At 42.0% G+C, this 17,569-nt stretch overlaps 1 protein-coding gene across 1 annotated transcript in view; it reads left to right on the top strand.

The window, feature by feature from the left end:
* Nucleotides 1-15,930, top strand: part of LOC139159539 (perilipin-3-like) — a 64,997-nt gene extending 49,067 nt beyond the window's left edge. The window contains exons 4-5 of the mRNA XM_070736850.1: nt 13,800-13,928; nt 15,577-15,930. Coding sequence (XP_070592951.1) covers nt 13,800-13,928; nt 15,577-15,930 — 483 coding nt within the window. The remainder of the gene's footprint in view (nt 1-13,799; nt 13,929-15,576) is intronic.
* Nucleotides 15,931-17,569: the final 1,639 nt, after the last annotated feature.

Here is a 17,569-nt window from a genome sequence, read left to right as displayed (position 1 = left end):
TACCAAAAATATTTTGAACAATGAACCTAGAAATTAACTTTAAGAGTTTCTTCCTCTACAGATACAATACTTTGTAAATTGTTGCTTTGTTGTAAATTGTAATCTTAAATGAAATTACCATTAAAAAAAATAGTTCTACGAATTACAAAGAGAACTAAGAGTTTATAAACATAGTAATAAAAAACTAGAAAAAATTGATTAATTCAAAGTGTTCAAATGGATTAGTAGCAATTGTTAAATATCTGATTGGCAAACAGATGGAAAAAAGTATATTTCCAAACACATCTAGTTTGCTGCTCTGCTCAATTTTACTGAGATCATACACAAACACACAAACATACAAATGTACATAATACAAAAGCTACTGAAGTAATAATTCTTAAAGAACATCTAAACAGCTACCAATTTTACAGAGTTTTTTTAAAAAAATATTTCCTCTGTCGCTCATGTCAGGGATAAAAGCTGTATTATCTCATTTCAAACATTCTATACCAGTGATGGTGAACATATGGCACAGGTGGCACACGAGCCCTTACCCTAGCTCAGCTCTAGCACACAGGCACACATCAGCCAGCTGATTTTTGCCTCATACAGAGGCTCTGGGAGGACATTTTTGGCTTCCGGAGGGCTTCGGAGGGGAATCGGGTAGGGCAAAATTGCCCTCCCCAGGCTCCGGGGAAGAATCTGGAACCTGGGGAGGGTGACAAACAGGCCTAACGGGCCCACAAGAAGTTGGGAAATGGGCCTCCAGAGAGCCTCCAGGGGGGCAGGGAAGGCAATTTCTGAACTCTGCAGGCATTGAATTATGGGTGTGGGCACTCACACAGGTGCAATAGCACTATCGGCACCAAAGGGAAAAAAGGTTTGACATCACAGTTCTATATGATTTCTTCAAATGGAATGACAAAGAACCAGTTCCAGGCACCTCCAGAGGTGAGTTGGTAGGTGGCTGTGAAAAGCCTTCTGGGAATGCGGAACTCCAGGAGACCGCTACGTAGGGATGGGCAGGACCCAGAATGGGTGGAAACACTATTCCGGCAGCAGCAATGGAGCGCATAGTCTCGCTCCATTGCCGCCGGTCTTGCACGCTCCCCCCCTTGGAAAAAAATAAAGTATAATCCCCAAAAGGGATAAATCTGAAAGAGGTTCATAAGAATACAAACATTTAATTCTTTGTGTTTATAACTCTGTAGTATGAACAAAAATGAAATAGCAAAACCCAAAATAAGGATTAATTTTTTAAAAAATCTAAAGGACAGGTTTTTTTTAAAAAAAGTAAAAGATTGCCCTTTTTAATAAAGGACAGATATGGTCACTGTAAATTTATGACAAATTTCTCATTTAACAACATAAATTTTGGGTTCAATTGTGGTAAGTTGAGGCCTACCTGTAATTCTCAGAAATGGCAACAATTTCTGATTACTTTGAAAGAAAGTTATGCTGATAACTGTAGAATCAGGATTAAAACATTTGCTAAGTCTTATGTCGAAAATACCCGAGCTATTGACTTGTAAATAATAATAATCAAAATCTGAATAATTTGTACAAACACAGCTAGTTGGCAAAAGTGCAAGAATAAAGATCAGCCCAAAGCAAACAAATCACATTACAGTAAGCTAAATGTATGGAATCAAATACAGTAATACCTCATGATACGAACTTAATTGGTGCAAAGAGGATGTTTGTAAGACGAAAGGTTCGTAAGGCGAAACATTGTTTCCCATAGGAAACAATGTAAAGTCAATTAATCCGTGCAACGAAACCCCCCCCCCCCCGGCAAAAAAACGGCTTTCGGCGACTGCTGGGAAGCCACGCGGCTGTTTTAAAAAGTGACAGCCGGCCTGGGGGGCTTCCCAGCACCCCCCGAACCTGGGTTCGGCGTTCGGGGGGGGTGCTGGGAAGCCCCCCAGGCCGGCTGTCACCTTTTAAAACAGCCGCGCGGCTTCCCAGCTGTCTCCTGAAGCCGAATGCCAAAGCCGAACTTCCGTGTTCGGCTTCGGGAGACAGCTGGGAAGCCGCGCGGCTGTTTTAAAAAGTGACAGCCGGGCTGGGGGGCTTCCTAGCAACCTCCCAAACCGAACCCGGGGTTCAGAAAAATTTTGCCTCTTCTTACGAACTTTTTTCGAGTTACGAACCGGCGTTCGGAGACTGCTGGGAAGCCGCACGGCTGTTTTAAAAGGTGACAGCCGGGCGGCGCGGCTTCCCAGAAGCCTCCCGAACGCCGGTTCGTAACTCGAACAAAGTTCGTAAGAAGAGGCTAAATTTTTCTGAACCCCGGGTTCGGTTCGGAGGTTGCTGGGAAGCCCCCCAGCCCGGCTGTCACCTTTTAAAACAGCCACGCGGCTTCCCAGCTGTCTCCCGAAGCCGAACGCAGAACCACTTTTCGTGGGAAGGTAACGGTGTGCCTCTGGTGTTTAGTCATGCCGGCCACATGACCACGGAGACATCTTTGAATAGTGCCTGGTCTTTGTTTGCAATATAGTTTCTGATCTTTATTAATTGAGAGTGGGCGGGAGAGGGGAGAGAATCTTCTATTACTGATTAACAAAATTCTCCCCTTTCGTGTGTATCTTGCAATTTACGGTATCTCAAAATCCAAGAGGAACCAGAACTTTTCCGAGACTGAGTTCCCTACTTTCTACTCTCTGGGATTAAAGTTCCGGGGTGGGTGGGTGTGAAGAACAATACAGACCTATTACAAGACCATGGACAAAACAGATGAATTACTGTAGCTTAGTACAATAAAAAAAATTTAAAACGTTCCAGAGATTGTGATGTCTATTGCTTTCCACAGAAGCCAAGTTTCCGGCACTGCGCATGAGTCGCCATCTTGTTTTTGGCTTTTAAAAAAATATATTTTGCAAATTTTGGGCCCCTGCGCTTTGCGCGCACACGCCCACATGGCGCAGGAGGAAGCGAATGGCAACGAGGTAAGTTAGAACCCACCCTTTACCTAAATGAGTGCATAGCATTGCAATCCCACCTTTATGTGATTACTTTCCTTTATCATTACACTGCAGCATAAAACAATATAGGCCTTTTGTAAATTCTAAGTAGCATAAAAACCAAATGCAACTAGAATCCAGTTGTTGAACATAACTGGGAATCTTTTAAGTAATCAAATCTTTTTTTCATCTTTACTGTTTACAGTTTCTTTTGCAAATATGTTTGCCTGTAGGAATCTTTACAGGCTACAACACAAATATCCTATTATGCAACAGACGGTGGACCAGGTAATCACTTGACCTTCCATAATATTAGATTGATGGCAGTGTAAACATGGTTCTTTTAGGATACTGTTTTATTATATTATTGATTTTAATCTGATTGTTCTATTTCCCTATTTTACTATTGTTGTATTTATCTTACGTGTTAGCAGCTCTGACTCCGTTTTGGAATAAGTAAGTAAATAAGTAAGTAAATAAATATAAATATCATAAATATAAATATCATATCTATCTGTGTAGATTCATGTAACCAACATGTGACATTTTACATTTCATTGAATTTCAAACTCCCAACGTCCTTAGGACAGGGAATGTGAAGGATGCAGGGCACTGTAATTCAGCAAGACTTAGAAGACCACAAATTCTCTTTCTCTCTCTACCGTAGTCAGTACAAGAGATAAGTGATCAACTTCATGAGAATGGATTTCAGACATAGCTGTTATCAGCAGGTGCTGAACCAACCAGGTCATGCTGAAATGCCAACCAGCCTTTTCTTCCTATGGGTGGGAAAAAAAGACATTTTATTTTCTCCTTTAAATATTTCACCTTCCAAATTTTTGGACTAGTAGGATTCCTCCAGCAAACATTTTAAAATGCTTTTTTGCCTTTTTTATAAAAAATGTAAAACAGCCCCTTATGTTTAGTAGGGTCTATGTGAGGGTAAAACGTTTGGGCTTGGCATGTCAACATTTTGGAAAACAGTTAACGTTTTTATTTTATTTATTCACATTTCTAAATTGCCTATCTCCCTCAGAGGGGGACTCTTACGTGTGTGTGTCACACAAAAATACATGAGAAATAATTTTTTACATATTTTGAAAAGTATCAAACAATTGTGCGATTCCTCAGAATCTGTCATGTCATTTACCTTCAGGTGGTGTTTTTTCTGCAGCTTATCTGAGGCAGCTCCAGATCACATGAGGCCTCACATTCTTTTTTTGTGTAGGTTCTGTGGCTTCTGAAAACTATCTGATACTTGCCTGATTTTTAGAGCCTCCAGAGGTTGTGCAAGAGCGTGGCCCCCTCGCACAACCTCCAGAGGCTGCATGGCAACGCACACATATCCCCATTCTCATGCAGCTCCCAAGATGTCAGATAATTGCATGAGAACAGCATGTGCTTTTGAGAATAGTTGTTAGGCGTTTGTAAACACTAGTGTGTTACCCAAAACATGCCATATTTGACATGCGCTCCCTAGGTTCAGCAGCATCATTACTCATATTAGCAGGGTAATTGAGTTCCAGATTTATAAACCATTTGACTGGCTTTGCGGGTATTTTCATAAATAAAAGTTTTTTCTTGGGAATCTTTGTTTCATTTCTTACCCTGACCCATTGCTCAGTATTCCTAGAACATGCTAATCAATTTGGTTTGTGTTGTATCCTGTAATGGCTACCTTGTATCTCTGTAAATAGTTTGTTCCTTTGTTGAAGCGCTGTCTGAGCTAGAACCAGGAAGTCGCTCCTGATTGGCTCAGACGCGGCTGCTCTTGCTTTGGCGGAACCGCAAATGTATAAAAGGAGCGGTTTCTCCCAGGTAGAGCAGACGGTACTCGCTGAAAGTCACTTACCTTTTCTGAGCTGAAATAAAGGTACCGTTCTCACCTAATCCTGTCTCTGGGTTTATTTCACTGGCGATGACGGACGAAAGAAACCACGCGTGCAACATGAACAACCTCCAAATCGGCCGGGCTCCTGAGTTCTTCGATCCCGAGAAGACTTCCTGGGACGACTACTTAGCCAACTTCGAGATCTTCCTCGAGGCAGCAGGAATACGGGACGCCGACGCCGATCGGAGACGGGCCATCTTCCTAAACTACTGCGGTCCAGAAATCCGCACCCTCGCCCAGACTCTCACCGACCCGCTGCCAGCAAGATCCGTCGCTTGGGACGTCCTGCAAGCCAAGCTCGCGAGCCATTTCAAGCCAACAAAACCAGCCATGGTTTTCCGGCACCGGTTCTCCAGAATGGCTCAGCGCGAAGCGGAATCAATCAACCAATTTGCAACGCGACTTCGAACGGTGCTTGCGAAATGCAAGTTTGACAACCCGGAAGCTCGCCTCACCGATGCCTTAGTCTTCGGCATGAGAAACGCATCGGTCAGGAACAAACTCCTCACCGAAGACGAACCGACCCTACAAACAGTGATTAAGCTAGCACAAACCGCAGAGGTCGCCGATGCCGCTGCTAAAGAGCTGAAGGAACACGACAGGCGAGAAGTCATTGCCAAGATAGACTCCACGTTTTCCCGCGCCGAGGACCCAGACGACCTCAGCCCACCAGCTCGCAACGAAGACAGCTGTTTCCTGCTGCAAGACCAGCCGAGACAACACAGATTTCCTCACCCCGCCGCCCCCTGCGCCGGCTGCCGAGGAAACCATCAGCGCCAACGTTGCCCCTTCCGGGACGCCATATGCCGCCGCTGCAACCGACGCGGCCACATCGCCAAAGCCTGCAGAGCATTTGCACCGGAGGAAACCTTCTCCACTCCGCGCCATCAACGACCCCAGAATCAAACACCTCAACCGCGGGAAAACCGACCTTTCCGTTTTTCGGGCCGAAAGAACTACTCAACCGCTAACCGCGACTACTCAAGAGGTAACACTCAATTTTCCGTGAATAACACAGCAACAAAAAATGGGGGCAAGATTGTAGTTTCACTACTACTAAACAACAAGCCATGTTCTATGGAGCTTGACACGGGGTCTAAATACACCATTATGCCGTGGGAAAAGCTTAAATTGTACATGCCTAGCCTATCTAAATCTGAACTATTGCAAACCTCATTGGTAATTAGAGATTTTCAAGGGGGGATAATCTCTGTTCTGGGCAAAGTGAATGTACCTATCGTGTTTAAGAATGTTAAATGTACCCTGCCTATGATTGTTGTTACAGGGGCTAAGCACTCTCTCCTGGGGTTGGCTTGGATGGAACCTTTGGGAATTGAAATTTCTGGTATTTGTACTGTTAACTCTGATAGCATGCCTGACTTTTTACAGGAGTTCCCTGAAGTGTTTAGCCCCACCTTGGGATCGTATAAAGGGCCCCCTATCTCGTTTTCTATTGACCCCAAGGTCCCGCCTGTCCGGCTTAAACCTCGCAGGGTACCCCTCCCGCTCCTCCCCAAACTTGACCTGCAGCTGGATAAGCTCATAAGCCAAGGCATTTTAGTTCCTGTGGAGCAGGGGCCATGGGAAACACCCATAGTCACGCCTCTAAAACCAGATGGCTCCTTAAGGGTTTACGCTGACTATAAATCTACGCTAAATAAAGCCCTCCAACATCACCCTTACCCCATTCCGGTGGTACAACAACTCCTGCACTCCCTGGGGGAAGGAAAAAGGTTTGCAAAGATTGATCTCGCGCAAGCTTATCAACAGTTACCTGTCGATGAACCGACAGCAAACGCGCAAACAATTGTGACCCACAGGGGTGCCTTTAAGTGTACCAGGTTACAGTTTGGAGTAAGCATAGCCCCAGGGATATTTCAAAGCATAATGGAACGTTTGTTATCTGGGATAAAGTGGGCCATTCCCTATTTTGATGACATCTTAATTGCAGGGGAAAACCAAGAACAGCTCAACAAAAGAATAAGCGAAGTACTTCAGAGACTTCAGGACAAAGGGTTAAGAATTAAGCCTGATAAATGCATCTGGGGAACCAACAGTGTAGAATTCCTAGGTTATAAAATCGATAAGGAAAGTATCCACCCCACGACTGAGAAACTGAGAGCCATTAGAGAAGCCCCAGAGCCACAAAATAAGGCTGAATTGCAAGCTTTTTTAGGCCTTCTTAACTTTTACTCCGTTTTTTTAAAACAGAAGGCAACAGCAGCAGAGCCTCTACACCGCTTACTCCAGAAAGAAACCCCTTGGACATGGGGGAGAACTGAACACGAAGCCTTTGTACAAATTAAACAATTATTAACTTCTAAAAGTGTGGTAGTCCAGTATAGTACTTCGCTACCCATCAGGTTTACGTGCGACGCTTCCCATTACGGCGTGGGAGGAGTCTTGGCTCACGTTTTGCCTAATAATACAGAGGCCCCAATTGCTTTCTTTTCCAGAACGATGACCAATACTGAAAGAAATTATAGCCAACTAGATAAGGAGGCTCTAGCTTTAGTGGCAGGGGTGAAGAAGTTTCATAATTACCTTTTTGGGAGAAGTTTTGAATTGGTTACCGACCACAAGCCCTTACTAGGTCTTTTAGCCCCCAACAAGCCTACTCCTCCATTTATGTCCCCAAGATTAATCAGATGGGCCCTTTTCCTCTCAGGATACCAGTACGAGCTCATCCATAAAGGGGGTAAAACCATCAACCACGCAGATGGTCTCAGTAGGTGCCCCATGGCAGAGTTAGTGGAGGACCCTGCCCCATCTGCTGATGTCTTAATGATAGAACTCGAAGACAACCCACTAACTACTGCAAGGGAGGTGGCTGCACACACGCAGCAAGATCCAATCCTAAAACAGGTGGTAAACTGTGTACTTAAGGGATGGCAAAATGACTCTGTGAAACCTGAATTGTGTGACTTTAAAACCAAAAGACTAGAATTGTCATATGTAAAAGGTTGTCTGTTGTGGGGGGATAGAGTGATCATTCCTAAAAGCCTAAGGGTAAAGGTACTCAAAATGTTACATGTGGGCCATCCTGGGATTGTCAGGATGAAGGGCCTAGCTAGAGGGCACTTATGGTGGCCAGGTTTGGATGCTGATATTGAAAACTGGGTAGCCAAATGTGATCCATGCCAAGAATCACGGCCTAACCTCCCCAAAACAACTCCAGCAGAGTGGGAGCAACCTGCGGGGCCATGGTCCAGGGTCCATATTGATTTTGCAGGGCCAGTGGGGTCACAATACTTCTTAATAGTAGTTGATGCATTTTCCAAATGGGTGGAAATCATAGCAATGAACAACATAACCACAAGTGCCACCATCAAGGTGCTGCGCAGGCTGTTTGCTACCCATGGTTGCCCTGATATCCTAGTGTCTGACAATGGGCCACAATTAACGGCCAGGCAGTTTGAATTGTTCTTAGATAATCTAGGAGTCAGACATGCACTCATCTCGCCTTACTTGCCCTGGGCTAATGGTTTGGCAGAACGCTACGTTCGCGTGTCTAAGGAAGCATTGCGCAGGTCAGGCCCTGGAGATGTACAACAGAATTTGGACCAGTTCTTGTTAACCCAGCACATTACCCCAAACTCTCACACGCACGTAAGCCCTGCTGAGTTTCCTAATGGGAAGGAAACTAAGGTCCCCACTGGATAGGTTACACCCAAGGTTTTGTACAAATAACCCAATGTATGTAAACCCTGAAAGACAAATGTATTTGGGACAAAATGTGTTTGTAAAAATTTTTGATGGGGGTGTAATCTGGATGAAGGGAATTATTGTTAAACAAACTGCTCCTAAAACATATATTGTAAAACTGGAGGATGGTCGAATGTGGAAGCGGCACATTGACCACGTACGGAAACGCATGGAAAACTCCCTGGAGCAAACCGCTGACACAGACTCTCCCATTTCAACAGACCTTAACACGCAACCCGATTTAATAGACATTCAAATGGACTTATCGGGTCAGAGAGAATCCTCCAGCGACGCCGAACCATCTTCCTCCTCCGAAGTCAGCGTTGGGCCTGCCAGGCCGAATCAGCAGGCCGGAGCCCAAACCAGGCCCCAGCTCCGCTGGGGGAGCAACAGCGAGCTGACCTCCACCGTCGGTAGCGAGGACGCAACTGAACTGCGCAGGTCGGAGCGAGCCTCGCGGAGACCCAGCATATTGGAGGACTTCGTCACATGGCTTTCGTGATGGATGTATCCAAACTAAGGAGGGAGGGGTGTTGTATCCTGTAATGGCTACCTTGTATCTCTGTAAATAGTTTGTTCCTTTGTTGAAGCGCTGTCTGAGCTAGAATCAGGAAGTCGCTCCTGATTGGCTCAGATGCGGCTGCTCTTGCTTTGGCGGGAACCGCAAATGTATAAAAGGAGCGGTTTCTCCCAGGTAGAGCAGACGGTACTCGCTGAAAGTCACTTACCTTTTCTGAGCTGAAATAAAGGTACCGTTCTCACCTAACCCTGTCTCTGGGTTTATTTCAGTTTGTGCACAGATAGTTCTCTACTTAACAACCATTCATTTAGTGCCCATTCCAAGTTAATAACGGCACTGAAAAAAGTAGCTTAAGAGGTTTTCACAATTAATGACCATTACAACATCCCCATGGTTGCATGATCAAAATTTGGGTGCTTGGCAATTGGCATGTATAGATGACAGTTGCACTGTCTGTGTCTTGTGTGATCACAATTTCTAATCTTACCAGCTGACATATGACAATGTCATTGTCAGTTTCACTTAACAACTACATAATTTGCTTTTTTTATGGCAAAAGATGTAAAATGGGATAAAACTCGCTTAACTGCCTTGCTTAGATAATGGAAATTTGGGCTCAATTTTGGTTGTAGGTTGAGGACTATCTGTATATTTGTTGTTGTTGTTTTTTTAAACGTAATTGCTCCACTAAAAGCAAACTGAAGAAATAAAATTCAAATTGGATGCAAAAATGACGCATACCCTGTTTCCCCCAAAATAAGACATCCCCTGATAGTCGGGCTTTTGAGCGATTGGCAATAAGGCCAAACGCTTATTTCAGGGCTCAAAACAATATAAGACAGGGTCTTACTTTGGGGGAACACAGTAACCCAAATTTAGAGAGGAAGATACAGTATATATGCGCTGGTGCTTAATTCTGTCGATTTTCTTCATTGTTCTCTTTTTGGATTTTCACTGCCAGATCATGACAAATGCCATTGAATCTATTTATACCAAATTAACTGAAGTAAAGGACATTATGGATACCATGCTAGATATAAGCATCGAAGCTGCCGCGGAGAGCGTGGAAGTAACGTTGTGTTCAGCGAGGAGTGCTGTGGATACCATTATGGATATCGACATGGCACAGATGATGGCCAGTAGTGTTGACAAGATTATCTTCAAATCGGATGACTTATTAGAGCACTTTCTGCCAATCACGGATGAGGAATTTTGTAAGACTATGCGGTTCCCTCTCTTGATTATCCACATTGTTAATAAGTTTGACCTGTAAATTTATTTACTTCTTTTATTTCTACAGCTATCTATCTCTGCCAAGTGATTCTGGATGGCATATAATTCTAAAACCGTTAATTTTTTAATCCAAAAGTAAATGTATACAATAGCTGAGATAGTTAACCAACTAACAGCATTTCTTCTTTCATTCATTCAGTTTGAAAAACTTATTCATTTGAGTAAAGTTTAAAACATCTGAAAGTCATTAGCTAGAAAAAGTAGACCAAGAATGCATATGCTGGCCTAGTAAAGATATACAATACTGAAAATATGTCAGAAGTAAGCATTGGGAGGTATTATTATTATTATTCTTATTCTTCTTCTTATTATTATTATTATTATTATTATTATTTATTAGACTTGTATGCCGCCCTTCTCCAAGGACTTAGGTATGCTAAACATATTAGATTAGATTAGGGTGAATAGTCAGACCTTATTGGACCATGTAAGTTGCTGAATGGTCTCTTTAGCAAATAGCCCAAGCAGCTGAACTCGGGGACATTGATTCAGCCATGGAATGGAGGCAGAATGTTTTCTATAAAGCAGTGATGGCGAACCTTGTTTCCCTCATGTGCCAATAGAGCATGCGTGCGCGTTATCGTGCATCTGCGAGTGCCCACACCCATAACTCAATGCCTGGGGAGGGCGAAACTCCTTCCCCCACCCCCTAGAGCCTGGAAATGGCCTGTTTCTCAACTTCTGGTGGGCCCAGTAGGCTCATGTTTCACCTTCCCCAGGCTTCTAAAGGCTTCTCTGGAACCAGGGAAGGGTAAAAAATGCCCCCCCTCACCCCCCTAGAGGCTCTCGAGAAGCCAGAAATGCCCTCCCAGAGCCTCTGTGCTAGCCAAAAATCATTTGGCCGGCACACACATACACGTTGAAGCTGAGCTGGGGAAAAGGCTCGCGTGCCAGCAGATACCGTTCTACATGCCACCTACAGCACCTGTGCCATAGATTCACCATCACTGCTATAGAGTCATTTGAAGGTTCACAGAGATCTTATTGAAGAAGCTGACATTTAATATACTGTACGTAGCAAAACTCTTAAAAGATATTTGATTTAAAATATATTAAAAGATAAATATTAAAAGAATGGGGAGAAAACATCAACATTTTCTTGTATTATAGCAAATCTGCTCATCTTTTGTGCATAGGTTCTTCCTGCTTGACTTCATGTGGATTCAACCTTTTCATTAATAAAAAAAATTCTGCTACGTTCCCCAATTTGATGCTTTCCAGATGTGCTGGATTGTAATTATACAGTATAATCTCCATTTGGCATGGCCATTTTGGTTCAAGTCATGCAACAATGTAGTGCAGTGCCTTGTATGCTCTGATCTTAAGTGAGTGCATAATACTCACCTGGAAGGATTAATGGCAAATTCAGGCTGGTGACTTTTTGATTAGAAAGCAGTGTTGTTCAATATTGCTTGTTAATATAACTCCAGAATAATTGCTTGCTTGGAACTCTTCACACAACCTTAGTACATTTTAATGGTCTGATTTCTATTCGAGGAATAGGTAGGAGCGTTGGTAGAAACGTTTGAAGCACTCTTCCAAAAATAGTTTTCCAGCTTTTCTACTCTGGCCGGGTCTGGGAGAGGATGATACTTGCAAGATACCAAGTTGAGACTGCATTAGGGCAGTTCACTACTGTAAAGAAAAATTCAATTCTAAGGGACTTAAGTAAATCTCTGACCCCAGGACAGATGAAAATCCATCTATCTCTGGAATATGAGTGGACATATGCCAATTTTTTTTTGGGGGGGGGGTCATTTATGGGGCTTGAGGAATGGAATATCCAAAGCTGAAAGAGATTTAAGTATTTTCTCTCACTGGAGGAATTTTAAAAGGTGAGGTGGATGCTTTAAACATCTGCAAAGCTTGAAGTTCCAATTTGTTCCTTTAATCCTCTGTCCAATAGTAACCCCCCCCCCCCCCCCCACGCACACACAAATATTCACTACAACTACTTTGGTCATGTTAGAAGATCACTAGCAATGCCCTCTGAGGTTCCCAGGCCAAAATGAGCCTTGTTTATTAATGCTAATGTGAAAGGCTACAGCAATTATATAATGAAGAAAAAATGCCCAGCTGATTGTGCACTGGTTCTTTTTTATTTTGTCTGTTGGGGGGAAATATTTTCTTTTTTTTAAAAGAAAACTATTACAATTCAATAAGAGATCATATAAAAAGAAAGAAAAAGTATTACAGAAGCATAGAATGACTAGGAGAGAATGGTTCAGAAAAAAGTCAAAATAATGTATTTTGTATCAACAACACAAGAGCACACAACAGATTTAAACTTAATATTAACCGCTCCAAACTTGACTGTAAAAAATATGACTTCAGTAACTGAGTTGTCGAAGCGTGGAACTCATTACCGGACTCCATAGTGTCATCCCCAAACCCCCAACACTTTACCCTTAGATTATCTACGGTTGACCTATCCAGATTCCTAAGAGGTCAGTAAGGGGCGAGTACAAGTGCACGAGAGTGTCTTCCGTCCCCTATCCTATTGCTCTCCTATATCTCCTATATCTCTTCTTCTATTCTTTCATTGATATATTCTATTCCTATATGTATATGTATATATATAGATATGTCACATGTTTAAGCTGAATTTGAAAATTAAGGGAGACTAGGATAGATCTATATCGGCCTTATTTTGGCCTCATCAGCTAGCCATACCCACTGGGACTTGAACCTGCAACTTTGCCTTGTAAGGCAGAGAATTATCCTCTAGGCTACAGTATCCAATCCCTTCAGTTCTGTACCAGGGAAGGGTTACATTTTGTGTCAAATATATATATATATATATGTATGTATGTATGTATATATTCTATTCCTATATTCTATATACTCTCTATATTCTATTCCTATATCTTCTTTTCTATTATTTCTTAGATATATTTTACTATGAGTATCTCCTCTATAACCTTCATCATGTATTTTACTATGTGTATACAGTATTGATATATACTCACTAAAACCCTCATTGTGTATTGGACAAAATAAATAAATAAATAAATAAATGCAGAAAAACAAGAAAAAACGGAGTAATTTCGGACTTTCAGTGCTGTTGTAATTTTGAACAGTCACAAAATGAATAGTTATAGGTCAAGGGCTACCGATACTTCCTGAATAAACTTGATGGAAGTTCCTTAAGAGATTTTTCTAAATAATTGAAGATAGCAATAGCTATTACTACCCTCAGAATTTTGCCCCGCAAAAAACTAGGTCCTCATTTTACCAGCTTCACAACCAGCCGTCAGAAATAGCCTGCAGTTCTAGATTCCAACCACTGCACCGCTGTGGCTCTTATGATAAGAGTAGGGAATGTATAGCTCTGGCCTTTGAGCCAAAACTGTAGTTATGATGCCAAACGTAAAACACTAGGCTTGAGTGCATGATTTTTTTCGTTCCCTTTTCCCTTTTTTTTTTTTTTTTTGCTTTTTTGTAGCTACAATATACCAAGGAGGAATTGGACTACAAAGTTCACAGAGGTCACGAAAAAATGTACCAAATGTGGAAGGAATGGTACAAAGGAGAACCTAAGCAGGATCAGAGCAATGGAGCAAATCAGACAGAGGTATCTCAGCATGAGAATGATTCATCTTTTGAAGATACTAAAAAAATAGGGAATGGCCATTGCTCAGTGAGGATTCTGCCTTGACCATGGTTTGTGGCTAGGCATACTGGGTAAACCTAGACAATTATGATTTATTTGGTAATTATTATTCATTATTAAACAGATTAAATCAGGGATGGCGAACCTATGGCACATGTGGTGGCATGTGAAGCCATTTCTGACGGCACGTGAGGCATTGCCCTCTGTCAGCTCGGGCCCACTGGTCCGCTGATATTTATAGTTTATACTTTATCAGATTTGTCTGCCACCCCCTCCGAAGACTCGAGGCGGCTCACAGCATAACAGTAGTACAATACATTACCAATCCAATAATAAAATTTAAATCAATTTAAGCAAGTATTAATAACATAATAAAATCCCTAACTATGCAATCACACACATTCAACCTACTCTATCATACAGTAAGGGCAAAAACATAATTAAAAAGAGGGGGAAAGGTGGTAATTATCCCCACACCTGGCGACAAAAGTGGGTCTTCAACATTTTATGGAAGGCGAGGAGAGTGAGGGCTGGTCGAATCTCTAGAGGGAGTTGATTCCAGAGGGTCGGGGCCACATCAGAGAAGGCTCTTCCCCTGGGTCCTGCCAGCCGACATTGTTTGGTCAATGGGACCTGGAGAAGGCCACCCCTGTGGGACCTAATTGGCCGCTGGGATTCGTGCCTTCTTTATGGCCGTTTTTGCTCTCCCCAGAGTTCAGGAAAGCCTCCTGAAGCCATTTTGCTCCAGCAAAAACTGGAACAAAGCCTCCTGGCCTGTTTTTTTGCCATCTCCAGGCTTCAGGAGGCTTTTCTGAACCCTGGGCAAGGGCAAAAAAAGTCCCTAAAAGCCTATTGGAAGTCCGGAGGCTTCAGTGAGGCCTGTCCGCATGTGTGGAAGGGCAACGCAGGGGGGGGTTGTGTGCATGCGGGTGTGGAGGGGAGAGCATTGCGTTACAGGTGTGGGTACACACACGCGCCCTATCACCTGCAAGCGCATCCTTTTGGCACCCGGATCAAAAAAGTTTCGCCAACACTGGACTAAATCTTTATCCCCAGTGGCTGACGCAAATTGGATCTTGCAACATTATTAAACAAACTATATATTTATGCAAAAATTATTCCCAGAACCAGAAGAGAGTTGGTGTGTTTCTCAGGATGTATGAAAAGGCTGAGATGAAGAGCTGGGTCAAAGATCCTTTATAGAACATACACAACGTACAGAAAATTGCTTGGGGAAGAAAAGAGGGAGGAGATTTGAATTCTGCCACCTGGCATGTACTGCATGGCTGAAATCAAGGGAAGGGCAATCAACAATGGTGTCTCCATGCATAAACAAGAATATTCAGTTGCCCTATGTCCGTCTGTCAACCTCTCTCCCCACCCCCTCCCTCCCTTCAGATAATCCCATAGATCAGGGGTAGGCAAAGTTGGCTCTTCTATGACATGTAGACTTCAACTCCCAGAATGCCTGAGCTAGCATGATTGGCTCAGGAATTCTGGGAGTTGAAGTCCATAAGTCACAGAAGAGCCAACTTTGCCTACCCCTGCCATAGATGAACACCTATGATGTTCAATTAACAGATCTTTTTGTTCATTTGTTTCATAACAGATGGAATCCCATTCTCTAGCCACATCCTACACTGTTGCACAGAAGATGCAGGAGGTCTGCCAGAATGTCTTAACCAACCTGCAGAGCCTTCCTGAACATCTTCAACAAAAAGTCCAACAGGCTCAGTGTGATTTAACAGAGCTACAAGCTGTCCTCTCTACTGCCACATCCTTCCAGGATCTTCCCAGTGGCTTCATGAAAGAGACCACAGAGAAAATTAACAAGGCCAGGAAGGCTCTGTTTGAAGTCATGGAATATATAGCTAAATACACTTGTCAGCCATGGGTAGAGGGACCCTATTGTCCTGCTGAATATTCAGCAGAGGAATCCATAAAACACAATAACGTATATTAGTTCTTTACTCTTAATAATTTATGAAACAAATAACATATATCAATTCTTCCTATTAATAATATTGAGAACAGAATTAAAAAACATGATAACTTACAACCGCTTACTAAATACAGAAGGAAATATAAAAACAAAGGAAGAGCTAACAGAACAGAACATAACTTTGGACTGCTGGCCATAGAGGCTAATATTTTCAAAATGGCAAAAAAACATCAAAAACGAAGGAATATTGGCACAGGACACACCCCTTGATAAACTAATATTAGGAAGGGAAAAATTTTTTATAACAAGAATATATAGCTACTTAATAAATTATGAAGTGGAAACTGAAATATCAAAAGATCCAATGACCAGCTGAGCAAGGAACTTTGGCTACAATATCCACATAGACCAATGGGAGACAATTTGGAATAAGAACTACAAAATCACTAAGTCAGCAGCATACAAAGAAAACACTATAAAAATGTTCTATAGGTGGCATATGTCACCATCAAGACTAGCACAGATTTCCCCCAAAACTAGACCAAACTGTTGGAGATGTTCAAATCCCTCTGGAACTTTCTTCCATATCTGGTGGAGCTGCCCAAAAATAAAAAAATTATGGAGCAAAATAAGGTCCTGGATATTCGAAATCACGGAAACCAATCTCTCATTCAAACCAGAGATCTTTTTATTAGGAATAATAGACATGAAAATAAAGAAAACAGTTTACTATATAATCCAACACATTATAATAGCAAGTAGAATATCAATAGCTCAAAACTGGAAAAGGGAAGAGGTACCATCAGACAGAGACCTGATTAAAAAAATATTTGATTGCGCCGAGTATGACTCCTTAACACAAAAACTGAAAGACAACAAGGAAACAAAAAATATAACCACATGGGACAAGTTCTATAACTGGATCAATGAAAGGGAGAGAGTTATGGAAGGGAACAGAAACAAAACACAATAAAACAAATTATAAAAAGATCAAGAATAAAAGGAGAGAAGGAGAAAAACAAAACAAAACAATTTATTTGCTTGCTCGCTGACTTTTTTTTTTCTTTTTTAGGATCGAAATCAATTATAACTATAACAATCATAATATTAAATACATCATTTAGAAAAGGAAGTTTTAGACTAACGATTAAGCAAACTTTAAGAAATACGATTTCGCTGACAGAATAGCCGGGAAAATAAAAACAAATATAGCTGCAGATTGGCAGCGGGGGGGGGGGGGGGGCTGTTTTATGTTCAATGTTATTGTTGAATGTGGTTTGTTCGACCCTATTGGAAACAATGAACAGATGCTTATGATATGAACACCTTGTCCTGTCAACACTGTTTTGTATTGTGAACTGGGGTCTTCCGATGCATTCCTTGGACAAGACTTAGGTGGCTGGGCTCTTAGAAAATGAGAGAAATTAGTAAATGGATTGACCTTTTAAAAGTAATTATTAGCCACTTCCATATTATGCATGATTCTTTTAATATTATATAGTTGTAAGTGTACTTTATGTTGACTACTAGCCAAATACTCAACTGTATAACTTAAGAATTTTAATTACTATAGAGATCTAGGTTTTTAATAAGTGAGAGGCAATTGTACATTTGTTTACACAAATAAAATTGCAATTAAACAGCTGTGATGTGGCAATGT

Source organism: Erythrolamprus reginae, chromosome 2 (assembly GCF_031021105.1).
Source record: "Erythrolamprus reginae isolate rEryReg1 chromosome 2, rEryReg1.hap1, whole genome shotgun sequence".
Taxonomy (NCBI): domain Eukaryota; kingdom Metazoa; phylum Chordata; class Lepidosauria; order Squamata; family Dipsadidae; genus Erythrolamprus; species Erythrolamprus reginae.
The sequence above is the reverse complement of the archived record's forward strand: the minus strand, read 5'-3'. Positions and strand labels throughout refer to the sequence as shown.